Source organism: Ceraceosorus guamensis, assembly GCF_003144195.1.
Source record: "Ceraceosorus guamensis strain MCA 4658 unplaced genomic scaffold IE81scaffold_25, whole genome shotgun sequence".
Lineage (NCBI taxonomy): Eukaryota > Fungi > Basidiomycota > Exobasidiomycetes > Ceraceosorales > Ceraceosoraceae > Ceraceosorus > Ceraceosorus guamensis.
Genome location: NW_020290020.1, coordinates 204,924 through 227,960, shown reverse-complemented (window position 1 = coordinate 227,960; position 23,037 = coordinate 204,924). Strand labels below are relative to the sequence as shown.

General features: G+C 55.6%; 7 protein-coding genes across 7 annotated transcripts; 3 read left to right on the top strand and 4 right to left on the bottom strand.

Annotated features, from left to right (window-relative positions):
* Positions 1–301: 301 nt before the first annotated feature.
* On the top strand, positions 302–1,744 carry IE81DRAFT_347073 (DUF1749-domain-containing protein; the record flags this gene model as incomplete). The annotated part of the gene is made up of 3 exons (XM_025516117.1): positions 302–1,137; positions 1,214–1,571; positions 1,658–1,744. The coding sequence occupies 3 exons, from the start codon at positions 302–304 to the stop codon at positions 1,742–1,744; spliced, it is 1,281 nt and encodes a 426-aa protein (XP_025370057.1).
* On the bottom strand, positions 1,658–2,779 carry IE81DRAFT_111875 (hypothetical protein). The gene is made up of 3 exons (XM_025510094.1): positions 2,489–2,779; positions 2,358–2,402; positions 1,658–2,292 (listed from the first exon to the last, which is right to left on the bottom strand). The coding sequence occupies exons 1-3, from the start codon at positions 2,622–2,624 to the stop codon at positions 1,889–1,891; spliced, it is 585 nt and encodes a 194-aa protein (XP_025370056.1). The 5' UTR covers positions 2,625–2,779; the 3' UTR covers positions 1,658–1,888.
* Positions 2,780–3,985: 1,206 nt separating this feature from the next.
* On the bottom strand, positions 3,986–6,211 carry IE81DRAFT_347071 (hypothetical protein; the record flags this gene model as incomplete). The annotated part of the gene is made up of 2 exons (XM_025516116.1): positions 3,986–5,778; positions 5,869–6,211. The coding sequence occupies 2 exons, from the start codon at positions 6,209–6,211 to the stop codon at positions 3,986–3,988; spliced, it is 2,136 nt and encodes a 711-aa protein (XP_025370055.1).
* A 1,095-nt stretch (positions 6,212–7,306) lies between these two features.
* IE81DRAFT_323032 (hypothetical protein) lies at positions 7,307–11,833 on the bottom strand. The gene is made up of 2 exons (XM_025513814.1): positions 11,020–11,833; positions 7,307–10,955 (listed from the first exon to the last, which is right to left on the bottom strand). The coding sequence occupies exons 1-2, from the start codon at positions 11,560–11,562 to the stop codon at positions 7,506–7,508; spliced, it is 3,993 nt and encodes a 1,330-aa protein (XP_025370054.1). The 5' UTR covers positions 11,563–11,833; the 3' UTR covers positions 7,307–7,505.
* Positions 11,834–13,435: 1,602 nt separating this feature from the next.
* IE81DRAFT_366267 (hypothetical protein) lies at positions 13,436–14,503 on the top strand. The gene is made up of 2 exons (XM_025516998.1): positions 13,436–13,665; positions 13,791–14,503. Exons 1-2 carry the CDS (start codon positions 13,610–13,612, stop codon positions 14,335–14,337), a joined length of 603 nt encoding a protein of 200 aa, XP_025370053.1. The 5' UTR covers positions 13,436–13,609; the 3' UTR covers positions 14,338–14,503.
* Positions 14,366–20,469, bottom strand: IE81DRAFT_301461 (hypothetical protein). Its single transcript, XM_025512235.1, has 11 exons — positions 17,663–20,469; positions 17,401–17,602; positions 16,542–17,333; positions 16,352–16,464; positions 16,163–16,282; positions 15,996–16,094; positions 15,452–15,926; positions 15,338–15,362; positions 15,211–15,264; positions 14,748–15,141; positions 14,366–14,672 (listed from the first exon to the last, which is right to left on the bottom strand). The coding sequence occupies exons 1-11, from the start codon at positions 20,331–20,333 to the stop codon at positions 14,560–14,562; spliced, it is 5,058 nt and encodes a 1,685-aa protein (XP_025370052.1). The 5' UTR covers positions 20,334–20,469; the 3' UTR covers positions 14,366–14,559.
* Positions 20,470–20,608: 139 nt separating this feature from the next.
* IE81DRAFT_366265 (ubiquinone biosynthesis hydrox) lies at positions 20,609–23,029 on the top strand. The gene is made up of 4 exons (XM_025516997.1): positions 20,609–21,002; positions 21,077–21,244; positions 21,311–21,819; positions 21,891–23,029. The coding sequence occupies exons 1-4, from the start codon at positions 20,780–20,782 to the stop codon at positions 22,929–22,931; spliced, it is 1,941 nt and encodes a 646-aa protein (XP_025370051.1). The 5' UTR covers positions 20,609–20,779; the 3' UTR covers positions 22,932–23,029.
* Positions 23,030–23,037: the final 8 nt, after the last annotated feature.

The window sequence follows — 23,037 nt, the reverse complement described above, 5'->3', positions numbered from 1 at the left end:
TTTCTCAATCACGAGCTGACCCTCGATGTGCGTGATTCGATTGCTCTACTGATCTGTGCGGCGTCGTACACGCCCCATGATAGGTGGTCCGAGCGCCATCATCACCCATGCGCGTGAAGCGCATGGCGCGCGATCTTGCCGTTGCGTCTTCCACCAACCGACGACACCATCAGTGGTGTAGCTAGCATCGAACGCTACCTCTTTCCTCATCTGGGCTGACCTCACCATCCTTGACACTCGTGACTACTCCGCAGACTCTGCATTCCAGCGTGTGCAGAAGCGCTTCCAAAAATCAGAAAGGATGTCGTTCGGATCTAGCGAGTCCACTCCGGCAGGCCATTCGCACGAAGTTAGATGGTCTCTGAGCACGTACGGATCTCCAAAGCTGACGCTGCTCGACTCGGATCCTGGTGCGACGCATTCCATCGTTCTCATACCGGGCTTGACCGATACAATCGGAAGTCTACCGTACACAGAAGGGCTAGTCGAAGCGCTGAGCAAGCTGGGAATATCCGTCGTGCTACCTCAACTGTCTAGCAACCTTGGAGGATTCAATTACGGAAGTCTGGAAGCTGATGCGAGGGAGATTGCGGCAGTTGTTGATCAGCTTAGAGCAGCAAGTAAGAAAAAGGCAATCTTTTTGTTGGGACACAGCACGGGCTGTCAGGATGTCATTACATACCTCCTTGGGAACCGGGGAGCGGATGTCAAGGTGCAAGGAGCGATCATCCAAGCTCCCTGTTCCGACAGGCTGTACTTCGACAAGACGGCAGGTGCCGAGGAAGTGGAGAATCTCAAAGAAGCTACAAGTCTTGTACAAGCGGGCAAAGGCAGCACACTATTGTCTTACAAAGCCCCTTTGGCGCCCAGACCTGCTAGAGCGGTGAACAGACACTCGGGCGAACCTCGAGGCACCAATGAGTCGGCTATCCTGGAACCTCCTCAGACCGCCTACCGGTACTGGTCACTCAACGGCAAAGGAGGAGACGATGACTTGTTCAGTGGAGACTTTGAGGAGAAGGACGTGATAGACATCTTCAGGAACGCTTTGGATGGGCTTGCCAAAGATTGGGCTTCTCCCGAAGGCATCATCGCTCCCGGTGACCCTGAATTGCTGGCTTTGTGCGGCTCTGAAGAGTGAGTATTCTGCTGAACGCCTCTGACGCGAGCTGTATTCCGACGACGGGTCTTGACGGCGCTCGTGACGTAATAGCGAGTACATGCTCGACCCCTACCCAGCATCGGTAATCGTAGACAAATGGAACCGCATCGTCAAGGACACCCGCTTCAAGGCAAAGGTCTTGCAAGGGGCAAATCACAAAGTGGACGCTGCACCCGCTCAAGCTGAGCTGATCAAAGAAGTGGCGGGCCTATGCGCCCGAGTATTGGATTCGGAGCAGCCAGCACTCGCCGCGGCGACGAGCGCCATTTCAAACTTGACGCTAGGCAGCGCGGACCTGGCCAGGGAACAGCAAGCACCTCAGCATCCTGCCAGCTTTGACGCGATTGTGGAACTCATAAGCACAGGCCAAGCTGACAAAATTCCAGGCATCAAAGACATACCTCTCCAAGTGAGTCGTGGGGCTAGGACCGTCTCTTGGTCACCATTCGCTCGTGTACCTCGCAAGCTTGCTTACGCTGGGATCTGTGTGCACAGATCAACCGGGCCACACCTTCTGAATCCCACCTCAAACAGCCTCCAAAGCCCTGGGAGCATCCGGGCGGGGTTTCAGACAGTCAGTGATGCCCAGTTCTGCCAAACTTGCCTAATGCAGGCGTATCATCCGCGACTTTCAACAACGGCAACCTCTAGCGCAGTCAAACGTCATGGCAAATCCACGAGGAGTACTTAATTCCAACAGCACTCGCGCAAATTAGCGGAAGAATGTCATCGATTGCCTTGCAAGTAAGCAGGCGACGCACCGCCTGAAAGCATGAGCACGATGACGGCGTTTACTAGCCTGGGAAGGGCTAGGATGGATCCTAGCTCCACGAGACGTGTCGAAACGTTGTGTTCCGACTGGTGAAAAGACCCTTTGGTTGAGCGCCGAAGAAGACTGCAATCAGCAGTAAGCGAAGTCGTCGACTGTGGGCAGGGAAAAGGCACTTGGTGAGGCGCAAGGTCCACGTGCACTTTTTGCTGTCTAGGCACTCGGCCATCATGTACGAATCTCATAAAGTCAGAAGCGTCACGTTGCGACTTACAATGTGGCCCACGTTTCTTCAGTGGTATGATGTCTCCGGGGCAAGCTTCTGTACAAATTTTCAGAGGGGCAAGATGGCGAAAGTTCGCTGCGTCAGATGATAGGTTGGAAAGTTGGCGGAACACAGCATCGCACAAGAGCTGCCTCACTCACTGTGGTGAATGATTGGCTTGCCTTTCTTGTTGTAACTGATCGTGTCTACAAGCAAGGCAAGTGAACGCTTCGGTCAGAATACGAGGCCCGATACGTGCACACGAGGAGCTGGGTGGGGCACTTCTGCTCACCGCCAGGCTTGATCTTGTAAGGAGCTCTTTGAGCCAACAGCGAGCTTTCTGTTGTCCCATCAGGAGCTGGCGTAGGGAGCGCGCAGAGGCTGGTTGCCAGCAGAGCGAAAAGCAGGATTTGCGCGTAGACCTTCATGGCGTCTTATTTCTTGTTGTAGATCTTGACTTGGTGCAAAGGCAGTAGACGCTCTCTTTCAGAGAGTCAGAGGCGATTTTTGCGCTGTTGGTGCGTGATCGGGTCGGTTCGAGAAGTAAGGGGAGGGGATTACGTTTTTGCAGGGGAGTGCCGGGCTCTATTTAAGCCTTTTCCGTAGCTGAAGCTACGATATGGAAGGCAGAACGGCGCGTTGGCGCACATCGGCGTCACAGCGCGCCGTTTCGAAGTATCTCGTAGGATGCGCCCTTCGCTCTGGCTGCTCAGTCGTCCATATCCCGGCAGCAGTGCACCTCGGTTCTTCACCGATCGTCAGGAACGCCGTCGAGATAAGGAGGTGTATCGCTAGAGTCATTGGCTCTTGCTGGTTGAAGCTCAGAACGACATTCGCGATTGATCGCTGCACAATCGAATGGCGTTTTGTCGGGCCGCCGCCTCCTTGGATGACGCCCTGTATTTGGCCATTGACGAACGTATCGCACACAGCGTCAAAGGTCAGCTCTCCCAGAGCGGAAGGCTTCATTTGAGTGTCTGATTTCACCACAGAATCTCGTGATGGAAGCGTGCGGTACATTAGGTGATGCTGAACGGAGCTGTCCAACGCGATCAACGCCATGCAAGCAACATGACCAACACCCTCTTCAAGTAACGTCCCCGCGAGCCCCGATGCAATCAACATCAGGGCACCCGAGCACGCGGGCACATATGTTACAAAATCATCAAGGCTGTGCCGTGCAGCGAAGGTAATGATAGGACGCCAGCGGCCCAAGGTTGGAGGCAGCTGCACCCGATGCAACTTGACCGTTGGCAGGTCGCGATCGTAGGCATGCCAACGCTTCTTGAAAGATTATGCAATGTGGACTCGACTTTCTTCCTCTGCACTGTGCTTGTCGAGACATCGCCGTTGCAAGAACCACCATTTCGCGGCTTCATCGAGCTCACTGCGTCCGTGCGCAAGCCGAGTCCAAAGGGGCGAGACCGGCACGAGCTTTAAGGACAAGGGTACGAGGCCAGCATAAAGCGCAGGAAGAATTGTGATTGCTTCAGTTCACTTGCACAGGGCGCTATTCCATGATCGGCGTCAAGTACCATCGTCACGGCCATCGTGAATGAAGGATATAAAAAGAATCCATGTAATGGAGTGAATACTATGCTATTACATAGGCAGCGCTCGAGACCTCACCTACAGGCAAGTCTCGTATTGAATCACGATGTAGCTGGCCACGAAATGGATAAAGTCTGCGTTGATGGGTCACAAGGCAAGGCAGTGAAGAGCATCGAGATTACAAGTCCGCTGTTGAGCTAAGAACATCGAGGTTGATGAGATGACTTCGGCGAAGCACTCAGCCTTCAATGGCAGGAGCTCCTTGCTCTATCGCAAACGTGGAGCGCCCTCGAAGACTGGGGTGCACATTGCCGTTCCAAGCTCGAGGTACGGTCTGAAGACCATGTCCCAAGCTCAGTCTGCGCGCCGACAACCGAGTGCCCGAATCTCCTGCCAGCGCACCGTCTGAGCCTGTCCGCTCGTGTGCATAGTGCGCCACATCGCCATCTTGCTCGTCCTCAGAATCATGCAGCAAGGTAGAGCCTTTGCGCTGCTTGAGCGCTTCTTCGAGTTCTCGAGTATCCACATTGGACAGGCTGTCATTCACAACAGCCTCTCCCCAAACCGCATCTTGAAGGGCTCGAGCTAGTTCGCCGAGAATCCGAAGGGGCGTTGGGACACGCAGAATGCCATTGTGGATCAGCGCAGCTTGCAAAGCTTCCAGTGTGGTGGGTTCGGGCTCTCGAGACAGCGGAGATCCAGAAGCTACAGAAGAGGACCGTCGTCGTCTTGCAAGCTCCAATGCTGTAGCGAGCGCAGCGCTTGATGGGGCCAAAGGTCGCTGTGGGAAGATCTTGTGCTCGCTGGCAGGCCGTTCAGCAGCCTTGCCTTCTTCCTCGTCATCCCCTTCATCCTCCTCCTCTGTCAGATCTTCAACCTCACGCCCGTCGAGAAGCATGCGCATTCTGGGTGGCCTTCGTGGCAAAGACTCTAGATCGAGCTCGAATGCCTGACGATCCGTGCCTCTAGCGTAGCGACTCGACATGCGCAAGTTTTCGAAATGCTCGACCTCTCCCTGGTCCACCGCCAAAGGACCGCTGTCGTTCAACAAGGCATCCAGCAGCTCCGCGTCTGCACTGAACAAACGACTGAAAACTTTGCGGAGCAACCGCTTGCCAACGCTCTGTGAGGCGGCTTCTGTGTGCTTCGCTGAGCTTGCGTGAGCGGCGCGGCGGCTCGACGCATTTCGCCGCGTAGCTGGCCTGCGCGGCCGAGCGTCCCGCATCCGTGCCACGCTAGCACTTCTGCTCGTTTCCGTGGCGCTCCGTTTAGACCTCTCGCTGCCCCCAGCTTTCCTGTGACGCCGTTTGAATGGCTTTGATCCTATCCCTGCACTCTGTGCTGCTGGTGTTGCGTCCAGGAGCGCATCGAAATGAGCGTCGCTGGCATCGTTGTCTCGCTTGAGCTGGAGCTGCGATGCTGTCATGTCGTGGAAGTCGTCCACCTCATCCTCCGAAGACGTCAAATGCGTCTCGGAAGCTGAACGGAGGAGGGATGTTCCCCGCTGAACTGCTGCCCACGACCACACGGCTTCCTGACTAGCACCGCGTGGTGCGCTTTTGCCTGGAGCAGACCTGTCTGGAACTTCAGGGAAGTGCAGGTCTGATGCGTAGCCATCACCCTCTGTTCTTGAACCTGCTGCTGACTTGCCCCCACTACCACGTGCCACGTTGGAAGCTGATGACTCGGATGGCAGGGCTATGGAGCCATACAGCTCGGCTCGGCTCTCTTCCACAAAGATGCTGGGATGTTCCGAGCCAAAGATGGACGGAGAGTCTAGAGATTCGAGCATCCACTGTTCCGATCGAGCAGCACGTGCCGCACCGGATTGCGTTGCCGTTGTGTTCAAGTCTGGCTCGTCTTCCAAGTCCGCCTCATCGTCTGCGTCGAAAGCAGGTGCGACTGTGCGCCTGCTGAGGAATCGTCCAGTGTCTTCATGCCAAGCAGGCATTGTGAGAGTCAGACCGCTGGCTCCTGCTTCAGCACTTTCATCTACAGAACGACGCTGCTCATCGGCAAGGTTGGAGACATCTACTTCGGGCAACAACGCAGGGTGGCGATAGATGATTAGCGTACGAGCGCAGTGCATACAAGCTTGAAATGGTGCTGATGCACACTCACCAGCTTTCTCGTCCAAGCCATCACCAGCCGTAGTAGCTCGAGATTCGGTCGTAGTAGCTACAAGAGCACTTGCTGAACTATGACTGAGTGTGGGCGCAGCAACTGAGCTCCGACCAGGAAAGATGATGCTCCAATCCGGTGTCGAAGTAGAAGCATCCTGCGCCGTATTCTGAGTCTTGCCCGCTTTCGCATCGCGAGCGCTATTCCGATGCCCTTGATGAGCAGCTAGTGAGGAGACACGAAACGATTCTGAAAAGCTGCCTACTGGGGTGACCTCTTCCGCACGCTGCGTTTGGCGTCTGTTGCCTCGGCTGGCGGCGCCCTTCTGTGCGATGAAGGCCATCTTTAAGAGTGATGTGGCCTCTATAGAGAGTCGCGGAAGGGCGCTGGTGAGGTCTGACGAAGGCAAGTTTGTGACAAAGGTGCTTGCTCGGGCGCGTGTGTCTCGTAAAACAAGGTCGGGCAATAGGATCGATGCTTGGAATGACGTCAGTACGAGTGCTGGACGATGAAGTGGCGCAGGGCGAGGAAATGCAGCGAAGCAGCAACAATGAAGCGTGCAAAGGCGGTCGCAGTGAGCGTTGTGAGGTGTGTGACGGTTAGGAGGTGACTGAAATCGTCTGCTCAAGACGCTTAGATCTCGCCTGATATCGCGTAACCCCTGCCGCTATGTGGGTAAGCTCTCCTCCCCACCCCAACGACCAGACTTGCCGGCGATTCACGATTAGAGAGGGTCGAGCGAGCACGCACGCAAGCGCGCAGTCCGGCACCGCCATGCATGCAAGGTGCATCAGCTAGCTAACAAGCTACAGGCGCGCTGATATCAGCATCAGCATCATCATCATCAGCAGCAGCAGCAGCAGCAGCATCATTCGCCGTCCCACTCACGAGCTCGTGCCTGCTGATGCTGCATGGGTGCTTGCCATGCGTGCGTGCTTGCGCCCTCATCAAGCACGCCTTTGCTGCTGCAAGCTGCATTCGGCACACGCCTTAATTGCTGAGATGAGCAAAAAGCCTTATCCAGCGCAATGGGCATGCATGCGTGCATGCGCACATCACCATGTATATGCGCCACGCAGTCACTGAGCGACGTGTAGATCAGCCGAGTCCGACGCAGCTTTAGGCACTCGCGCAGTCCTCTGTAATCGCGGCCGGGCCACTCACGGCACATCTGATGCGCAGATGCGCAAGTCGAATCTTGATCTTGAATTCTGATCAAAAGTTTGAGTCACGCGACGCGATGCGCGCCTTTGGGCACACTATCACGACTCATCTCGGATCTGACCGGCACAGTCACTGGTGGCTACCGACCGGGTCGGCAGAATGCGTGACGTCAATCCGGGTCATCAAAGGGACAAAATGTCCTCACGGTAGTTTTGAGTGGTGATGCTGACAGTGATGCAGAGATCAAACCTTTCCGATTGCGCATAGAGAGAGAGAGAGCTATGATGCTGGATTGCAATGTTGCGTGAAAAGTAGTGTACAATGGATGTGTATGGAGCAATGGGCACATGGTCCGTTAGTAGAATGTTGTAGGGCAGTGCGTGAGAGGCTCGGTAATGACAAGGATAGGGTCTCGCACAGAGCAGACTCTGCGAAGATATAGGATTGAAGTGTAAGTGGACAATGTCGAGAACTCATCGACCATTGTGGCTCGCTCCGGTGGATGAGTTCGCGCCACCATTCGCGTGGTCAGTCTGGGCATCGCTGTTCGAGAAGTTGGCCGACTGATTGCTCCATTCGCTCGACCAATTGCCTGGCGTCCTCGCAGCACCTTGTGAAGTCGACGAACTGACAGGGTGCAGACCTTCCAAATAAAGATGCTCCAGCCTGTCCAAGTCTCCGGCCGTGTACATTGCTGGAAGTACAGCTTCGCTAGCCGTGCTCGTGATGGGGCCAGGATGACCATCGGTAGAGATGGAACGAAGCAGCGAGGCATCCGGTCGATCGGCAAGCCATCTCTGCGACGAGTTGTCGAAGCGCTCTAGATCGGCAAAGTGAGCCGCAACACGATCTCGCGCTCCTTCTTGCGTTGCTAACGTCCGCTGAAACGCCGAGGGATCCGCGCTTGCCGCATCGCCAACGTCCGACCAAGCCTTCTGCCAAGAGCCTTGTCGATTGGACTCAATGTCCATCTGTGACTCGCTCGCCGCTCTGCCAGATTGCAGCGCGCCGCTTGAAGGTCCTCCAAGACCGTGATTCTGTACCCACTGCGAAGGCGCATCTGCAGAATCGCCAGCAGCAGCATCCCGCGCGTGTGGTGCCACTGCATGATTGAGCGCTGGAGAGCGACCCAGAAAAGATGGCAGGTCGAGGTCGTCGTACGACGTTTGAGGAAGACCAAACGGGCTGATTTCGTCAAACGTCGAGCTACTTGAGGGATGGCCAAGATCCGGCAGGGACTCTGCATACGGCCCAATAGAAGATGCATCCGCCTCGGCTGCGCTGTCGAAGGCCGTGGTGTTTCCATGCTGTGCGGCAAAGGCGGCAGCGATCTCAAAAGCGCTCAGATGACGACCACCAAATGAGTCTTCGACAGTGCTTTCGTCAGCCGAAGCGTGCTGCCGTGTGGCACGCGGTTGTATGGTGACGTTGCGATCCCAGGTCCCAGAAAAGGACGCAGACTGCCCATGAAAAGGGCGCCGAACGGAGCCCGACGACTCGTCGAAATCTGCCGACTCGCTCTCTGGCTCTTCTTCGATTCCTTCGTCAGACTGCTGCTGAGGCGTGTAGCCCGGCAAGTCGAGTGGCGTAGGCTCGAACGCAACTGCGAGTTGAGCATAGCTGAAATTCTGACGCAGCGTGTCTGTGGATCGCCTGCGCCTGTGCCCAGGCGCTTCTCCGACCAAGCTCGGGAAAAGCGTCTGACTGCCAAGACTAGTGAGGCTGAGGTCGTCAGCCGGGTAGTAAGGGTTGATACGGTATGGCGACTGCATGGCGTGGCTAGACGTGAGGTCCGCGGGTAGGAATGGCAACTGATGCTGGAAATTGGCGGCAGCGTTCGCCTGCTGGCCGCTATGACGGCTTGAAGCGGAGCGATTGACGAGCTCCTGTACCGAGGGAGTCGAGGTAACGCTTTGAGCGACCGAATGCGGCGCAGCCACAGAAGCATCAAAACGATGCGTGCGAAGTCCGTTGTCTGTAGCTGTTTGCTGGGTATCAGTGCGTTGAAAGTCAGCTTCAAGAGAGGATCTCATGCTAGGAGGCCCAAATTGTTGCTGTCGCTGATCTTCAAATTGCGCGTGCAAGGTCGCAGGATCATTCGCGGCCGCCCCTTGCGCCTGGGTCATGTAGCTCTGTTGAAGTTGCTGAGGCTGCTGCATGGTAGTGTCGATCGACGTGTTACCGCTACCGCGATGCAGCAAATCGCCCGCCCACGCGCTATGCTCAGTCTGGCTGGGTGCCGAGGCTGTGCCAGAGTTGACGCTAGAGGAAGAGACGGGGTGCCAAGAGGCAGCCGAAGCAGCCCATTCCGAGAGTGATGTGCTCGGTGGCAACACAGGATCGAGGAGATCCTGGAAGGACTCTATCGAGAAGCCATTCTTGCTAGGACTCGTGCCTAGCGTGCTCGAACCACTGCTGGCAGCTAGCTGCATCAAGTCAGCGCTGGTGAGCAAAGATGAAAGATCGCTGCCAGTAGAGTTTGCTGAAGCGTCGCTTATGGTAGATGCTGGCGCCGCGGCTGTCGAACTGGCTACCGTGGGAGCGTCGACGTCCATAGCATCTCCTTGTGGCCCGTTAAATCGCTCATTACTCAAATGCGTTGTTGAGGAAGAAGGCTGACCGAGCAGAGCATTCAACTGGTCCAAGTCCATCTCATCCAACGATGATGATGAAGCCGAAGGCTGCCCCTCGCTTTCGCCTTGCCAGGCATACTGAGGCGCATGTCCAGAGCTCAAGCTATGCTCCAAAGGAGGTCTACTCGTAGGAACCTCGTTGGAAGAAGGGTGCATTTGAGCCGTGTTGGGGTCTTGCGATCTGGTGCCAAAATAATGCGGGATGGGCTGGGGATACTTTTGTTCTTGAATCAAGCGCTGTTGGTGATGATGTTGATGAGTGCGCTGCTGCTGCTGCAGAGCAGTCGATGAGGGCATGCCCTCAAAATGGCTGATCTTTGGGTTTGCGCGCTTTGAGCTTTGCGTTCGTCGTAGACCACCGTCTGGTCGAAGTGGTTGCACATTCGGATTCATACCGCTAGCACTGCTACTGCTGCTGGAAGAAGGAGCATTTGGGTTTGCGGCATGCTCCCTTTGCTGGACTTGAAGGGCGCCAGTGTCCCGTGAGACTGAGCGAAGACCCGATCCAAGACGAGACGAGCCGTCGTTGAACGACGAAGATCGACTAACAGCTGCGCGTTGCTCCTCCTGTTGACGACGCTGCTCTTGCTGTGCGCGATGTTGATCCATCAGTCTTCGTGCGAGGACAGGCTCGCCCGCAGGTCTCTCCCACGCGTCGCTCATCTCTCCCTCGCTCGTCTCCAATTCGCTATGGCTGACATCCCCGCTCGCGCACTGAGAGTGCGATGTAGCGCTAGTGTCGCTGGGGGGAGGTGCAACGCGAGTGGCGCGCATCGCATCCGAACCATCTCCATTTGCTTGCTCAAGTGCCGCCGATATGCTCATGGACATGCTCGAATCGGAATGAAGGGCTCCATGACTCGGGCGCCTGTCTTTCTTCCCAGACTTGGACCGAGGCTTGTAGCCCGCTTGCTCGTACAGCTCGGGGAATGCGTTGCGGAAACGATCTCTGAGATCTGTTGATTTTCTCCGCCCTTCGAAAACCGCGTCGCGAGCAATCGTAGCCCAGTGAGAGCCATGCTGTGCATAGCCGCGTTTCAGCACCTCGTCCTCAGCAGCGCTAAAGGGTCGACGTTCCTTCGTCTTTCCCTTTTCGAAGATACTCGTTCCGTCTGCAGCTTTGCTGCGGACCGCCTTGCTTGTATGCGTCTTGGCATTGGGATACATGTCGTGATACGCATCTGGAAAATACGTGCGAAATCTGTCCTTGAGATCTCCGGCAGAACGACCAGCAAAGCGTCCGCTGAATTTGGGGTCTGAAAGTATCGCCTTCCAATTGCCGACGCCGTGCTGACCAGACAACCTCTCGAACGTTAGCCTTGAATCTCACAGCACCGGGACACGCGACACTCACAGCGTTACAACCATCTACCAATGCTTGAGTTTCTTCCTTGGACCACATATGGCGCTCAGGCTGAAGCTTCTTCGAATGGTGCGATGCACTAAGCGAGTGGCCATCCGTCGCAGGGTCAGCTATGGCTGAAAGATTCGTCTCGCCCGTGGGGCTGATCACGTTTGGCAAAGAGCCAGTCATGGCCGAGTGGAATGAAGATCCAAAAGGACTGGTGCTGAGTTGTCCGGCCTTGCTAGCATCGATGATCTGCCCACCCTGTTGTTCGTCTGACAAGGTTGTTTGCTGAGCAGCCAGCACAGCAGCCGCAGTCTCTTCCAGCTCGGCCGCACTGAGCCCCAGCTCTGCGGAAAGTCCATCTGGCATGTCCGCGCTGTTGACATGTTGTAAGGTCATACGGCCAAGATGCTCCGTAGTCTGCGACGAATTTGTATCATCAGGTGGCTGTTCGGCTGCTGTGCCTTCCCCGTCCATCACGCCCTGGCGACCGCCTTGTCCACTGGCAGAAGCGCTCGAGGGTGCAGCACTCGGCACATTTGCACACATGGTGAGCTCGCGTGCACTTGGGTCGCCTGGAGGAGATGATGTGAAATCTTGGTGCGAGACTCAACGCTAGCTTGAGGGAAAGGTTGCGAAAGCGCTGCTGGTGGGTCTAGGCGATGTGCTACTTTTCGCCCTGGCGCGAAGCCAAGGCAGAGGTGTGATACACCTCGGAGGCACAGCGAGGGGTACCTCTACAAGCAGTACAAGTATGGGAGAGGAGAGTAGTCGGTGGTCAAAAGGGTGTGTGTGGATGCTCATGAGCACTTGAATCACGGATCACCTATGGTGATCACGCGCTTTGGGTGTGAAGGGCGCGCCTGCGGCACGCGCCGAAGCTCCATGGCGCGGCACTCCCTGCGGAGCTTGACCGTGATAACTTCTTCCTTCCTACACGGCTGCCGTCCTCGCGACTCCGCCGGTCACTGCTTTAGCGTCTGTCAGACGGCACAAGACTCACGACTGACAGCTTAATGCTGAAATCTGACAATTTTCATAAGTTTTTCAGTTTGCAATTTGATTCGGTGGTGAGCCTTTTCAGCGGAAAGGTAACTCAAATTGCGAATCTCAATCAAAGGAGCGCACGCCGCAATCAGAATGTTAATCAAGAATTGAATAGGCGAGCAGCAGAGGTCGTCGCATCGGCGTTTCTCCGCGACGATCTTAATTGTGGTTGGATGTAGGCGCGCAAACATGCCGGGCATGCATGCGGAAGGGGCGCAAGCTAGCCGTCAGTCTTGAGTCATAGCCACGGCAGCGATGTTTACCAAAAAATTCAGCAAGGCGCGGGACTAAGCACGTGACATTGCTGCAAGTCGAGCGCCTTTCACCTGAATTCTTAATTGTAACTTTGATTCAAGATTGATCGTTCGAACCAAGGAAAGAAAAATCGTTCAGACTTGAAATCACGGATTCAAGCCTCATCTCGATTCTGTATCCAGCTTGGAAACGGATTTCGCGCGTTCATCGATCATATAAGCCGAGATGATTCTCTGCTAGTCTGGCCACGCCGCCCGCTGCATCGAAACTTAAGCAAAGCGCCATTCCCGGAGTCATAGACCACAATTCTTGATTCTTGATTCAAGATTGATTGACGAATGACGGCGCAAGTTATGTAGCCACGGAGTTCATAGGGACTTTAATGTATACCTACAGACTGTTGTGAGGGAACAACGTCGTGCCGCCTGCACACTCATCAAGACTTCACGTCACAACAGACTCGTGCTACTTACTCGACTCACGACTGACTCGCGGAATGCTTGTGCTAGTTCTTGGCGTCCGACCGATGCTGCGCCCAGCAGCGCGGTCGGATATCTCGACTTATTGGAAGCTTCCCTCATCTCTCATGCAAGCCAAATTTGATCCGGCGCTAAAAGCCAAGCAGCACCTCATCATGCACACCCATCGGCTAGCTGCCCCTGGTGCTGCTACTGTACTGGTACGGTAGTAGTGATGGAGGACCATGCCTCTCGAGCTAGGGTCATACACAGGCTTGACTGGTGATCTCAGCGGCGGCAACAGCCCTTCTTGGAATCTGAATGACGTACGGCGCCCCCCGAAGCGGACGTTGACTGGCGCTCGGTGTGAATTCTTGATTCGTGATTGTTTGGCTGCTTGAGCGCACGAGCGCATCGGGAGAGCCAACAGTCACGAGGTAGCAAGACGGACTACACGCCCGTACTGTGGAAGTACTGTACATGCCCGATGATGGAGGGATCGGCTAGCACAGCCACTTTTGACCTTCCAGCCTTGAGACCGCGTGCACATGCAAATGTGGATATGCTGCAAACGGCTTCGGCTCAAAATACTCAAATGGATCGGGGCCTTGTCCGGCGCTAAGGATAGCTCGAGTGAGCGGGGTTTCATCATTGCTCCGACACCCGCATTCTTTACCCATCTTTTGACAAGCAGCCCCTCCTCATTGTGTTTCCCCTCCATCATCCCAAAGCCCCTTCTCCCAAAATTGGGGATTGTCCCGCGCTGACACTCCCATCTTTGGCATTCTTCCATCTTTTGCCTGCCTGAGTACGACGTATGTACGCGCTTAGCCAAGATGAGCGATTCGAGCACATCGACCGACTCCAGTGCCTCTCCGGAAAATCCAGACTAGTAAGTCGAAAGGAAGAAGCGCAAGACCATGCTTGGCCTTTCCCCTTGCTTCTTTTTTTTACAACGCTGTCGGCCGCTCACCTTCATACCACCTGACCTGTTCTCGCGGTGCATGCGCTTTGCAGCTCCGTATTCCAGAACTTTTCAGGGGGCGCCATAGCGGGCATAGTGATCGGAATCGTCGTGGCCATCACCATGCTCGCACTCTTGTTGTGGTTCGTCATCAGGCGTATTCGACGTCGACAGCGCTCCACACCGCTCGGGTCCATCGAACGTCGGGCTCGCGAACGAGCGATAGCTGTGACGCGAGGAAATAAGAGCGCATCCACAAGTAAAGGGGGTAGAATGCTGACCGAGGAGTTGGCCTTGGGTCATCTCAAGAGTTCCTCCTCCGCTAGCAGGAATGCAGCAGCTAGAGACTTGGAATCTGCTAGAGGCAAAAACTTGAGCGCAGGTCAAGCTTACGCTGTAGGATTGGACGGGAGACCCACTTCTGCTTACACGGCACAAGTAGCCTCCTCCATGCATGGAGATCCGGCAGCCGCGCAAGCCGAGGAGTTTAGGGATGGCGAACCTTGGCCACCGACGTCGCTCGGCGGAAAGAACAAACGTTCGGCGAGGAGACAGACGCAGGATCAGCCACCTGGTCAGGGAGCATGTGCGCACATGTAGCGTTTGTATGCGCCTAGATGCACTGTGTCAGAGTAATCCATTTCTCTCTGATCACCGTACGTTGCTGAAGATACTGCATGTCTTCACTGCATCGACGCTTCGCCACCAAGGGGCTCCAAGCACAAGGTTGATGGAATGCAAGATACTAGTACAGAGAAAAGACGAGATAGAGCTCGCCGTCACAACAGGCAAGTGGTATAAAAGTGCCGAGAAAGGCCAACGCTAAGCGACCGAGAAGGACATGCTGGCGTCTCCCACGTTCAAGCGCACTCCGCGGTCTCCCTGCCACTCGAGCGATACGGCCTCCAAAGATTCGGTAGGCAGAGCATTGAGCGCTGCGTGGCAGGGAAGCAAACGTCGTGCTGAGCATCATCTCTATCTCTCGCGGTGCAATCTGGACGGGCACTCACCATGTCCAATGTTAAAGTCGATGGCCTTGTAGGCTCCGCTCTCATCCGTTCCGCCTTGCCGAGGCAGTGTTCCGGGGGTGAAGAAGCTTCCGAGGCTAGTTCCAACTTTCCAGATTAAAGCTTTGGAGTCACCCAGACTGACGGTGATCAGACGTCTCCCATCAGGCGAAAAATCAAGTGCCGAAAGGCCCGCTCGATGACCCTCGATAACATAAAGCCTCGTCGCCGTCTTGAGGTCGTACATGATCACTGCACCTTCATGCGTACCTACTGCAAGCCTTTGCATCTTTGCGTGAAAAGAGATCGTCCGGTACGTGCGCACCAGCTCCGAGATCATCACTGTCGCAGCTTGCACCACAGCCTCTCGCATCGCTGTCTGCGTCGGATCAAGAGACTGCATGCAGAAGCACATGTGAGCCGTGTCGTACTTGGCGCCAACAGACATCTGGGCACTGCGTCTCACTTTGACGACAGCTTCTGCGAGCCGTGGTAGATTCGGATAAAGGATCAAAGGTTTCTGTGACGGGCGGCGGCAGTCAACTCAGCAAGATGAATCTCTCAAGCATCGAGCATGGCAGCGTCTTACTCACCCGACGAACCATGAAAGCGACGAGCCTAATTAGCAGCGAATGCGTCGTGGTGAATCAGCTCCATGGCCCCGATGCTTTCGAACGATCACTGTCAAAGGAAGCAAGTCCACTCACCTCATCGTCGCGCTGCAGTGAGCAGGCGAGCGGGCATGTAGGATGTCCAAAGACAGGGTGGTCATGAACAGCGGGGTATTGTCGACAGCAATCTGCAACGTGGCCTGTCTCGCTAGCAAGCGATTCGCCGAATTGTCTGGCACAGCAGCAAGAGGCGGCGCAGCATCGCCACCACCTGTTGCCGAGGCTGGATCCTTGTAAGTTGCGAGGCTGAACAACGAGCGGACAACGTCCATCGCGTCAAGGTAGTGTTGCCAGATCACAAATCCTTGACAACACAGTTCGATAGCTATGGCTTGGTGGTGCGTTGCTTCAGGGGTGCTGGCAGACTCGGACAGATAGAGTGAGATGCAGCTCGAAACGTCCTTGAGCAAGGCAGGCGAAAGCAGCTTGTACTTTCGCACTGCTATGAAACCTAATAATGCGACCGCCAGAGGCTCCTGAACAGGCCAGCTTTCGTTGGTCTGGGGCGGTACTGGACGCCGTGACAAGTCGCAGTATCAGCAGTTGGTCGCGGAGTCATCGAAAGATCACAACAACTTACATCGTGGCTGCCACTCGTCGCAGAGTCCATCGATGGCCGCTTGCGGCAATGCCTCCAAAATAGCGTCAAAGAGCACGGTAGCAGCTTGCTGGACATCCGCTGCACACCAGTATCTTGACCGTCAACATCCTTCCATCGCGGAATCCGCGTCTCATAGCAGCACTCACGGCTGGAGTCGACAAGATACATTGCAATCACTGGCAGCGCAGATCGAAGCTGCTCCAGGCTTGACGTTGCAAAGAGCCTGACGCACAATGAAGAAAGGCGATTGGCAGCTTCTTGCACCTCTGCAGGCGCAGGCGTGCAAGGCTGTCATCAGTTCCGGCATGCGTGTTTCGAAAATGACAGACACGCACCTGTCACTCGACTCAGGATGTTCAGGATCGTAACGAGACACAGTGCCGGGATAGGTCGCAGTTCCGTGGGTGTGTATCCCTTGCTGCAGCTCCAAGCAAGGAAAGACGGATCACTGCGGATGCGTGAATGCGTCAATGCTCTGCGTTGGGCGAGCTCTGAAGCTTCTTTCTTTTTGGGCAAGCGACTCACGAAAATGATCCAGTCACAACGCTGGCTCTACTGGTCAGCTCCTCGCCCAAGATCTCAGCAGCGGCTATATCGAGGTCTCGCGAGGTTCCAATTGGAAGCAAAGCTGCCAAAAAGGGGCTCAAGATGCGCGGAGCTCGTTTGTGGGCGGAAGCGGAAGCAGCTTTGCCCGCGACCGTCGTGCTACGTCCCATCGTGTCAAGTTCCCAGTCGGCAAGCAGGCCAACAGGTCCACTGTCGTTCGCATCTGTAAGTACGGCTTTCGAGGCCGCCTTGATCGCTCCTCTCAAATCCGCAACGAGCGGCATCCAATCTGTCGTCAAGACAGGCAGAGGCGACAAGACACCGTTGGCGCCTCTTTCTCGCAGTTGTCCGACAGATTGACCAGCTTGCGCTGCCTGTACAGCCCTGGCGGTGTCGCGGGCCACTTTTGTAGCGCCAAGGTACATTATCCACCAGGGCTGTTTGACTTCATCCTCAATCAAGGCGCGCGCCTGCTCGGCGCCTATGCTGCGCCGGAGCTCGTGGGTTCCGAGATCCCATACACGAGCTCTGCCATCAGCGTATTGTATCAGGAGGTCATCTCCGCGGACAGCGACGCATTGAATGGCCGTGCCTCGTCCTGGAACGAGATAGAGCAACTTGAGGCCATCCAGCAAAATCATGGCCAGCGTCCCATCCATCGAGCACACGCCCACGCATCCCTGGAGGCGAGCATGCGGAGCTGCAGAAAACGAAGCGATATCGGACACGTTTGTCCCGAACAAATTCCATTCTGCCTGAAGGGCAAGAGTGCTGCGACGCGGACGAAGAGGGGTTCATAAACTCGGCTTGTGGGGCATCCCGACCCCTGCACACTCACGAAGCTTCCCAGACCACCAAGTCCCCTTGTTTGCTTGTCCCAAACACGTGCTTGGCATTGTTCCGCGGGTTCGCAACAGTTCTCAGTCCATCGATCACCATCCCGTTTGCCCGGGGTGCATTTTCGACGTCTCGCGCTTGCAAAGCGCTTGTTCGGCCCGCAATCAGATCCAATAGCGGCAGAAGCCTGGCATGGCCACTTGCTGTCAAAGAGAGGCTAAGCATCAGCCTGAATTGCGTCGGCAGGCCCGTGTAAAACACACCTAGGACTATGACGACTCTTTCCAAGCTCAGCGGTAAGATGGCTGTGACAGCGGGCAACTCGGGGAATTCACTCTGCCACAGGTGGGAGTTGCCACACTTCAAGACGAGTCTGTCGAACTCGACGGCGACTTCCAGCTTTGGCTCGCGAATGGTCCCCACAGCTAGGGTGGGCTCGCTCGAAGTACTTTGAGACATTTCGCGATCATACCAATGGACGTGTATTCCGTCCTGGTCGTGACTTGCCGTTCCTGGACCAATCGTACCCGAGTCTAAATTCAGCGCAGCGCTTCCCAGTACATTGGTCAAAATCGTATCTCCCTTGCTTTGATCTACTCTGATCCCTTCTACCTTCTTGCCAAGTATCATAATACCTTTCCACTCTCTTCGAGAAGGCAATTCGAGCTGGGACTGTGCAAGATTGCTGTTGCTCAGATTTGCGCTTTCGTGCCGTCTGAAGAACGCTGCAGCACCTGCCGCAAAGGGAGACGCGTGATTGTGACCAGGAGGAACGATGGGTGTGGAACTTCCCGACCTGGGCACCAGTAGGGACGAAGAAGCAGGTCTGATTGCCGATGGCGCCACAAGCGGAGCTCCGGGTCCATGATCTGGACCCGCCTCTGTCGAAAGCCCATTCGAGCCGGAAAGCTTGGACTTGGAAGGTAAAGGTTCCATCGAGTCCGACGCGGCGCTTGCGGAAGGCTCGGGCGTGATGCTCCTCGACAGCGAAAAGTCTCGTCGAAAGAAGGCGGCTGCCGCTTCAAACGCGCCTGACTTGCTATCATCGGCCAGCAATGACTCGGAGCCAGATGTTGGCGGAGGCGAGTGAATATGGTCCAGGTGCAACGTGCCCGTGTCATCGACGTAGAAACATTCCAGATATGCGTTGGACTGATTGACCAGACGTATTGCTGGTGCGCTAACAGCGTCCGGAAAGGCGTGCGTTAGACGTACTCGCAGAGCAAGATTTTTACGATCGATGTCGACGACAGCAAGCAGCCTTCTTGCCGAATCCCAAGCTGAGAAGAGCTGCTGAGGCTCTGCCGAACTCGGTGAGGAACTTTCACCAAAATGTGTCGCACCACCGCCGTTTGATGTCTTTTGCACGTCGCGTACGTAGACGCGGCGTAGTGACGCGTAGTAAGGCGCCTTTGTCTCAGTGGCCAACACGCTGCCTGAGGCGGGTACGTTGGGCAAAGGTGTTCTGACCCTGGTAGGCGTCGAGCTGCTTCCTCTCAGCATCGCAAGCGCAGCAAGCGGCCTGCTCCCTGCTGTTGTAGCAGGGACCGCCGAGTTTGACGTGTCTGACACCGCTCCAGTCAGGGATGGTACGAGCGATGTAGAGGTGATCAGCTTGGCGTCTCCTGTGGACCAGAGCGTGAGCAGACCAGATGACTGCAAGGTGAGCAGTCTGGACGAAGAGATGTACTGCAGGCCGCTGATTCGAGAGCGGCAAGGTGTCTGCAGAGAACGACGAGGATGAAGCTGCTCAGTGAAGTCCCCCGCCTCCTTGGCAGAGCTAGTGTTTCGTGGCACTGCAGTAGGCTTCGTCTCGGTCCCCGTTATTTGTTCGCGAGGCTCTTCTCTGACATCCTCCACAAAATGCCTACGCATATGGGAAGGCGCAGGGGACGCATTGGACTGTTCCCTGCTTCTCGAAGCAGGTACGGGTGATCCATCTCCAGATCTTGCATGCGCGTTGTGATGATGATGATGATGATGTGAGAGATTAGGAGACAAGCCCAAAGCGCCCCTAATTCCACCTCTTTGTCCAGCGTGCCATTGAGCTTCCAGCATATCTTCTGCCCGATCTCCTTTGCCCAGTTCTCCCTCCACGCTAGCCTCTACGATTTCAACCCGACTCTGAGCCGGATTGGAAGTGGCGGAGAGTGGTTGAGGATGCTGATGATCGTCGTTGGCGTGCGTCGAGGTGGGAGACAAGGCTGCGCCCAACAGGGAGCTCGGTCCGGGTGATCGACTTGGACTGGTAGGTGAGAAACCCGCAAACGGAGCTCCTCCCCATAGACCGACGCCAGGCGCATGATGATGTCGCCTTGACGCGCTGGATGTGCCGCTTTGAAAGCTGGGCGTGGGGGATGCAGCTCGCAGGTGCAGGTTTGTGCTGCCTTCGACTTTTCCATTGCCAAAAGCTACTCCTCCACTTCGTTCATACCAGCCTGATGCGCGCACCGATGGACCTGCTTCTTCTTGCTCGAAAATCCGCGCCTGCTGCGAGTTGCCGCTCGGAGCACGGCTCATCTCGAAGAGCCAGACCGAACCGTCAGCTGTACCAAGGGCGACATGCTCCTGTTCTTCGTACTCCTCAAGTTGCCCGTCAGCTGGCGCTATAACACCAGTGTCGCCACCTGCTACTGGTCTCTTGCGCTTCTCTGCTCTCGTCTCTCGCCATGCGACCATCGCACACGCCCAAGGAGCTGTTGGCCTTTCCCAAGCATCCTCTTCGTCCTCATCCTCGTCTGCGTCTGCATCCGCCTCTTTCGCCTTGCCCTTCCTATCTCTCAAGCGCTCATCGGAGCCTAGCCAAGCAGCTTGTGCTTGGCGCTTCCAATCGATTGGCAGCCTCGGTCCTGCATGTTGTTTGGAAGGAAAGAGTCCGATAGGGATGTCTAGCGGCGCAGACCCTCCAAAGTATTGAGGAGACTGAACATGCATGCTCTTCTACTGTCTCTGTGTAAGAGCGAGGAGTTTAGTATACTGTCGGGCCTGAGATTCGTGTGCTATGGCAAAACAGAGTCAAGGGGCAAGTGTGAAGTCGACCTTCAAAATCAAATTCAAGTCGCCTTCATTGCGGCCGTTGCAGCTTTCTGTGTGAATCAAGAATCACAATCGTGAATGGGACCGGCGCTATACTCGCACGCACAACTTGGTGGCTCATCACGATCGAGTCTGCGCGTCTGTGCACCTCCACGTGACGCGCCTCAGGTCATCATCACAACAACCCAAACGCGGGTCAAAGTCATTCAGGAAGAGTTCCTTCCCGGCATTCGCTACGGCTCCTGCTGCCATCTTCATCTACGTGCGTGAGCCCCACGCGTTTGGCCTCATCTCGCCGGCAGCGCTTCGATGAGACGGCACGAGTTGCAGCCATTGAGTCAAGTATGAGCGCTCCTGTCGTCCGATGCCTCACGCGCTCCGCTGGAGCGATTCTAGGCCGACAAGCCTTGACATCAGACGTCTGCGCATGCACATCACTCGCATCTCATAGGTGGAGATCAAAGGCCTTCTCGACATCATACAGCAGAGCCTCTGATGATATACAAAGTGTGGACATAGCCATTGTCGGTGCAGGAGTGGTGGGACTAGCTCTAGCTTCCTCTCTGAGTGAGTTCTTTCTTCTGCTTCTCCCATCACGCTGCTACTCTGACTGACAAAAATCCCCCCCCTTAAAAGCGCAGCGAGAAAGGGTGTCTTGCATTCCAAGACCCGACTAGCTCTCATCGATCCCAAACCCTTGGAAGCCATTCAGCAATGGACGCCTGGAAATGGCTCTGCATACGCAGATGGAGTAGCGTGGAGTAATCGGGTCATCAGTCTGAACGAAGAAAATCGGTCTTGGTTGGAAGGTGAGCGCCAACATTTGTGCAGATCTGTTCTCACAGCTCATCATCAAGTATTTTCAAAACATGCAGCTCTAGGAGCACTGCCCGATCATCTGGACCCGAGGCGCATGAATCCGATTCGTAACATGCGCGTGACGGATGGTTTGACTGGGTCATTGATGAGGGTTGACGCACCTCCGTCTGAACACGGAACGGAAGGCCGGCTAGCCAGCATGGTGGAAATTGATGCACTGTGCAAAGCGCTCTCGCAGACTTTGGATCGGGCATCATTGCAGTATCATGCGTCGACTGTGCGATCAGTTCAAGCCTCTGCTACTTCAGAGGTAGAAGAACCACAAGATGCGTGGCCCACCATCAATCTCTCTTCTGGCGCATCGGTTCGTGCTAGATTACTTGTAGGCGCTGACGGCGGCAACTCGCCGGTGCGAAAGTATTCGAGGATAGAATCTAGCGCTTCGAAGGACTACGGAAAGAAGGGAGTCGTAGGCACATTGAGAATTGATCCGGCGCATGCTGTTGGAAGTGAAGGCGTTGCGCGGCAGAGGTTCTTGCCAACGGGTCCCATCGCTTGGCTGCCTGTGAGTTGCTCTCTTGTCGAGCTGTGCTGATCGCCCAGCATCCTGATCTACCTTCTTGCGCTCGTCAACAGGTGTCCGAAACAGCAATCTCGATGGTGTGGACCTTGCCTACTGAGCTTGCAAATGCCATCATCGCGATGCATCGTTCGTCCAACGACAACACACTTCTTGCTCAGCTCGTCACGGCAGCGCATCGTCTACCCTGGCCTGTTCTACGAAGTATTCTGCAAGCCATTCATACCCACCAAAACGTCCCCACTCCTGGAGACGCAAACCGAGACTGGAGCTGGCTCTCGCCTCTGATCCTTTCAGAGCTGAACCAGCCTGGCGTGCCGGACCCAATCGCCGGCCACGAGGTCCCTCCTGCCGTGCAAGAAGTGGATGCCTCTTCCGTAGCAGCGTTTCCGCTGCGAATGAATCACGCTCAAGGGTACTCTGCCTACGGCCAAGGGGTGGACAGCGCAAAGTACAATTTCAACATCAACGACTCGTGGTCAGAGATTCTGTCCAAGGGTATTTCGCAAGCGCAATCCCTCGCTGGATTGAGGAAGCCTAGCTCTCTGGCCGATTCCTCAGTATCCGAAAGACCCTCGCAGCCAGGAGCACATTTCAGCGCCTTGTCGCGCGATCGAGCCATCAGCAAGCCCAGAGGTCGCGTAGTGCTCGTGGGCGATGCGGCACACACCACCCATCCTTTAGCAGGCCAAGGACTCAATCTGGGAATCGCCGACGCCCGAAGTTTGTCCAATCATCTGGTCCAGGCAGCTCGGGATGGTTCGGACCTGGGCGTCGCTGCTTACGCGTTGGCAGCCTACGAGTCGGAAAGATGGGGAGCAAACGAGACGATGCTCAAGACTTGCGACTCGCTAGACTGGGTATACGGTTTCGATAATACGGTTGGTCCCACCGCCACGCTGCAAGACCAAGAGACGCTGGACGACACGTTTGAAGGACCCGATGATCCTAGAGCAAAGGTGCTAGCAGAGGCTTTTGTATGGGCGAGGAGCACCGGTCTGGAAGTTGTGAATGAGCTGGGACCTGTTAAGGAGGGCCTTGCTAGGTTGGCCGGCAGCGCATACTCTCGGCCAAAGTCAACTACAGGCAGTGGGTGACAAGCCCTGCGCAGCAATTCGATGAGATTGGCAGCAATTCTGATGGAATGTGCAATTAGAGGAGGACAGAAAAGCAGAATGCACAAAAGGTCTGACGTGTCCCTTC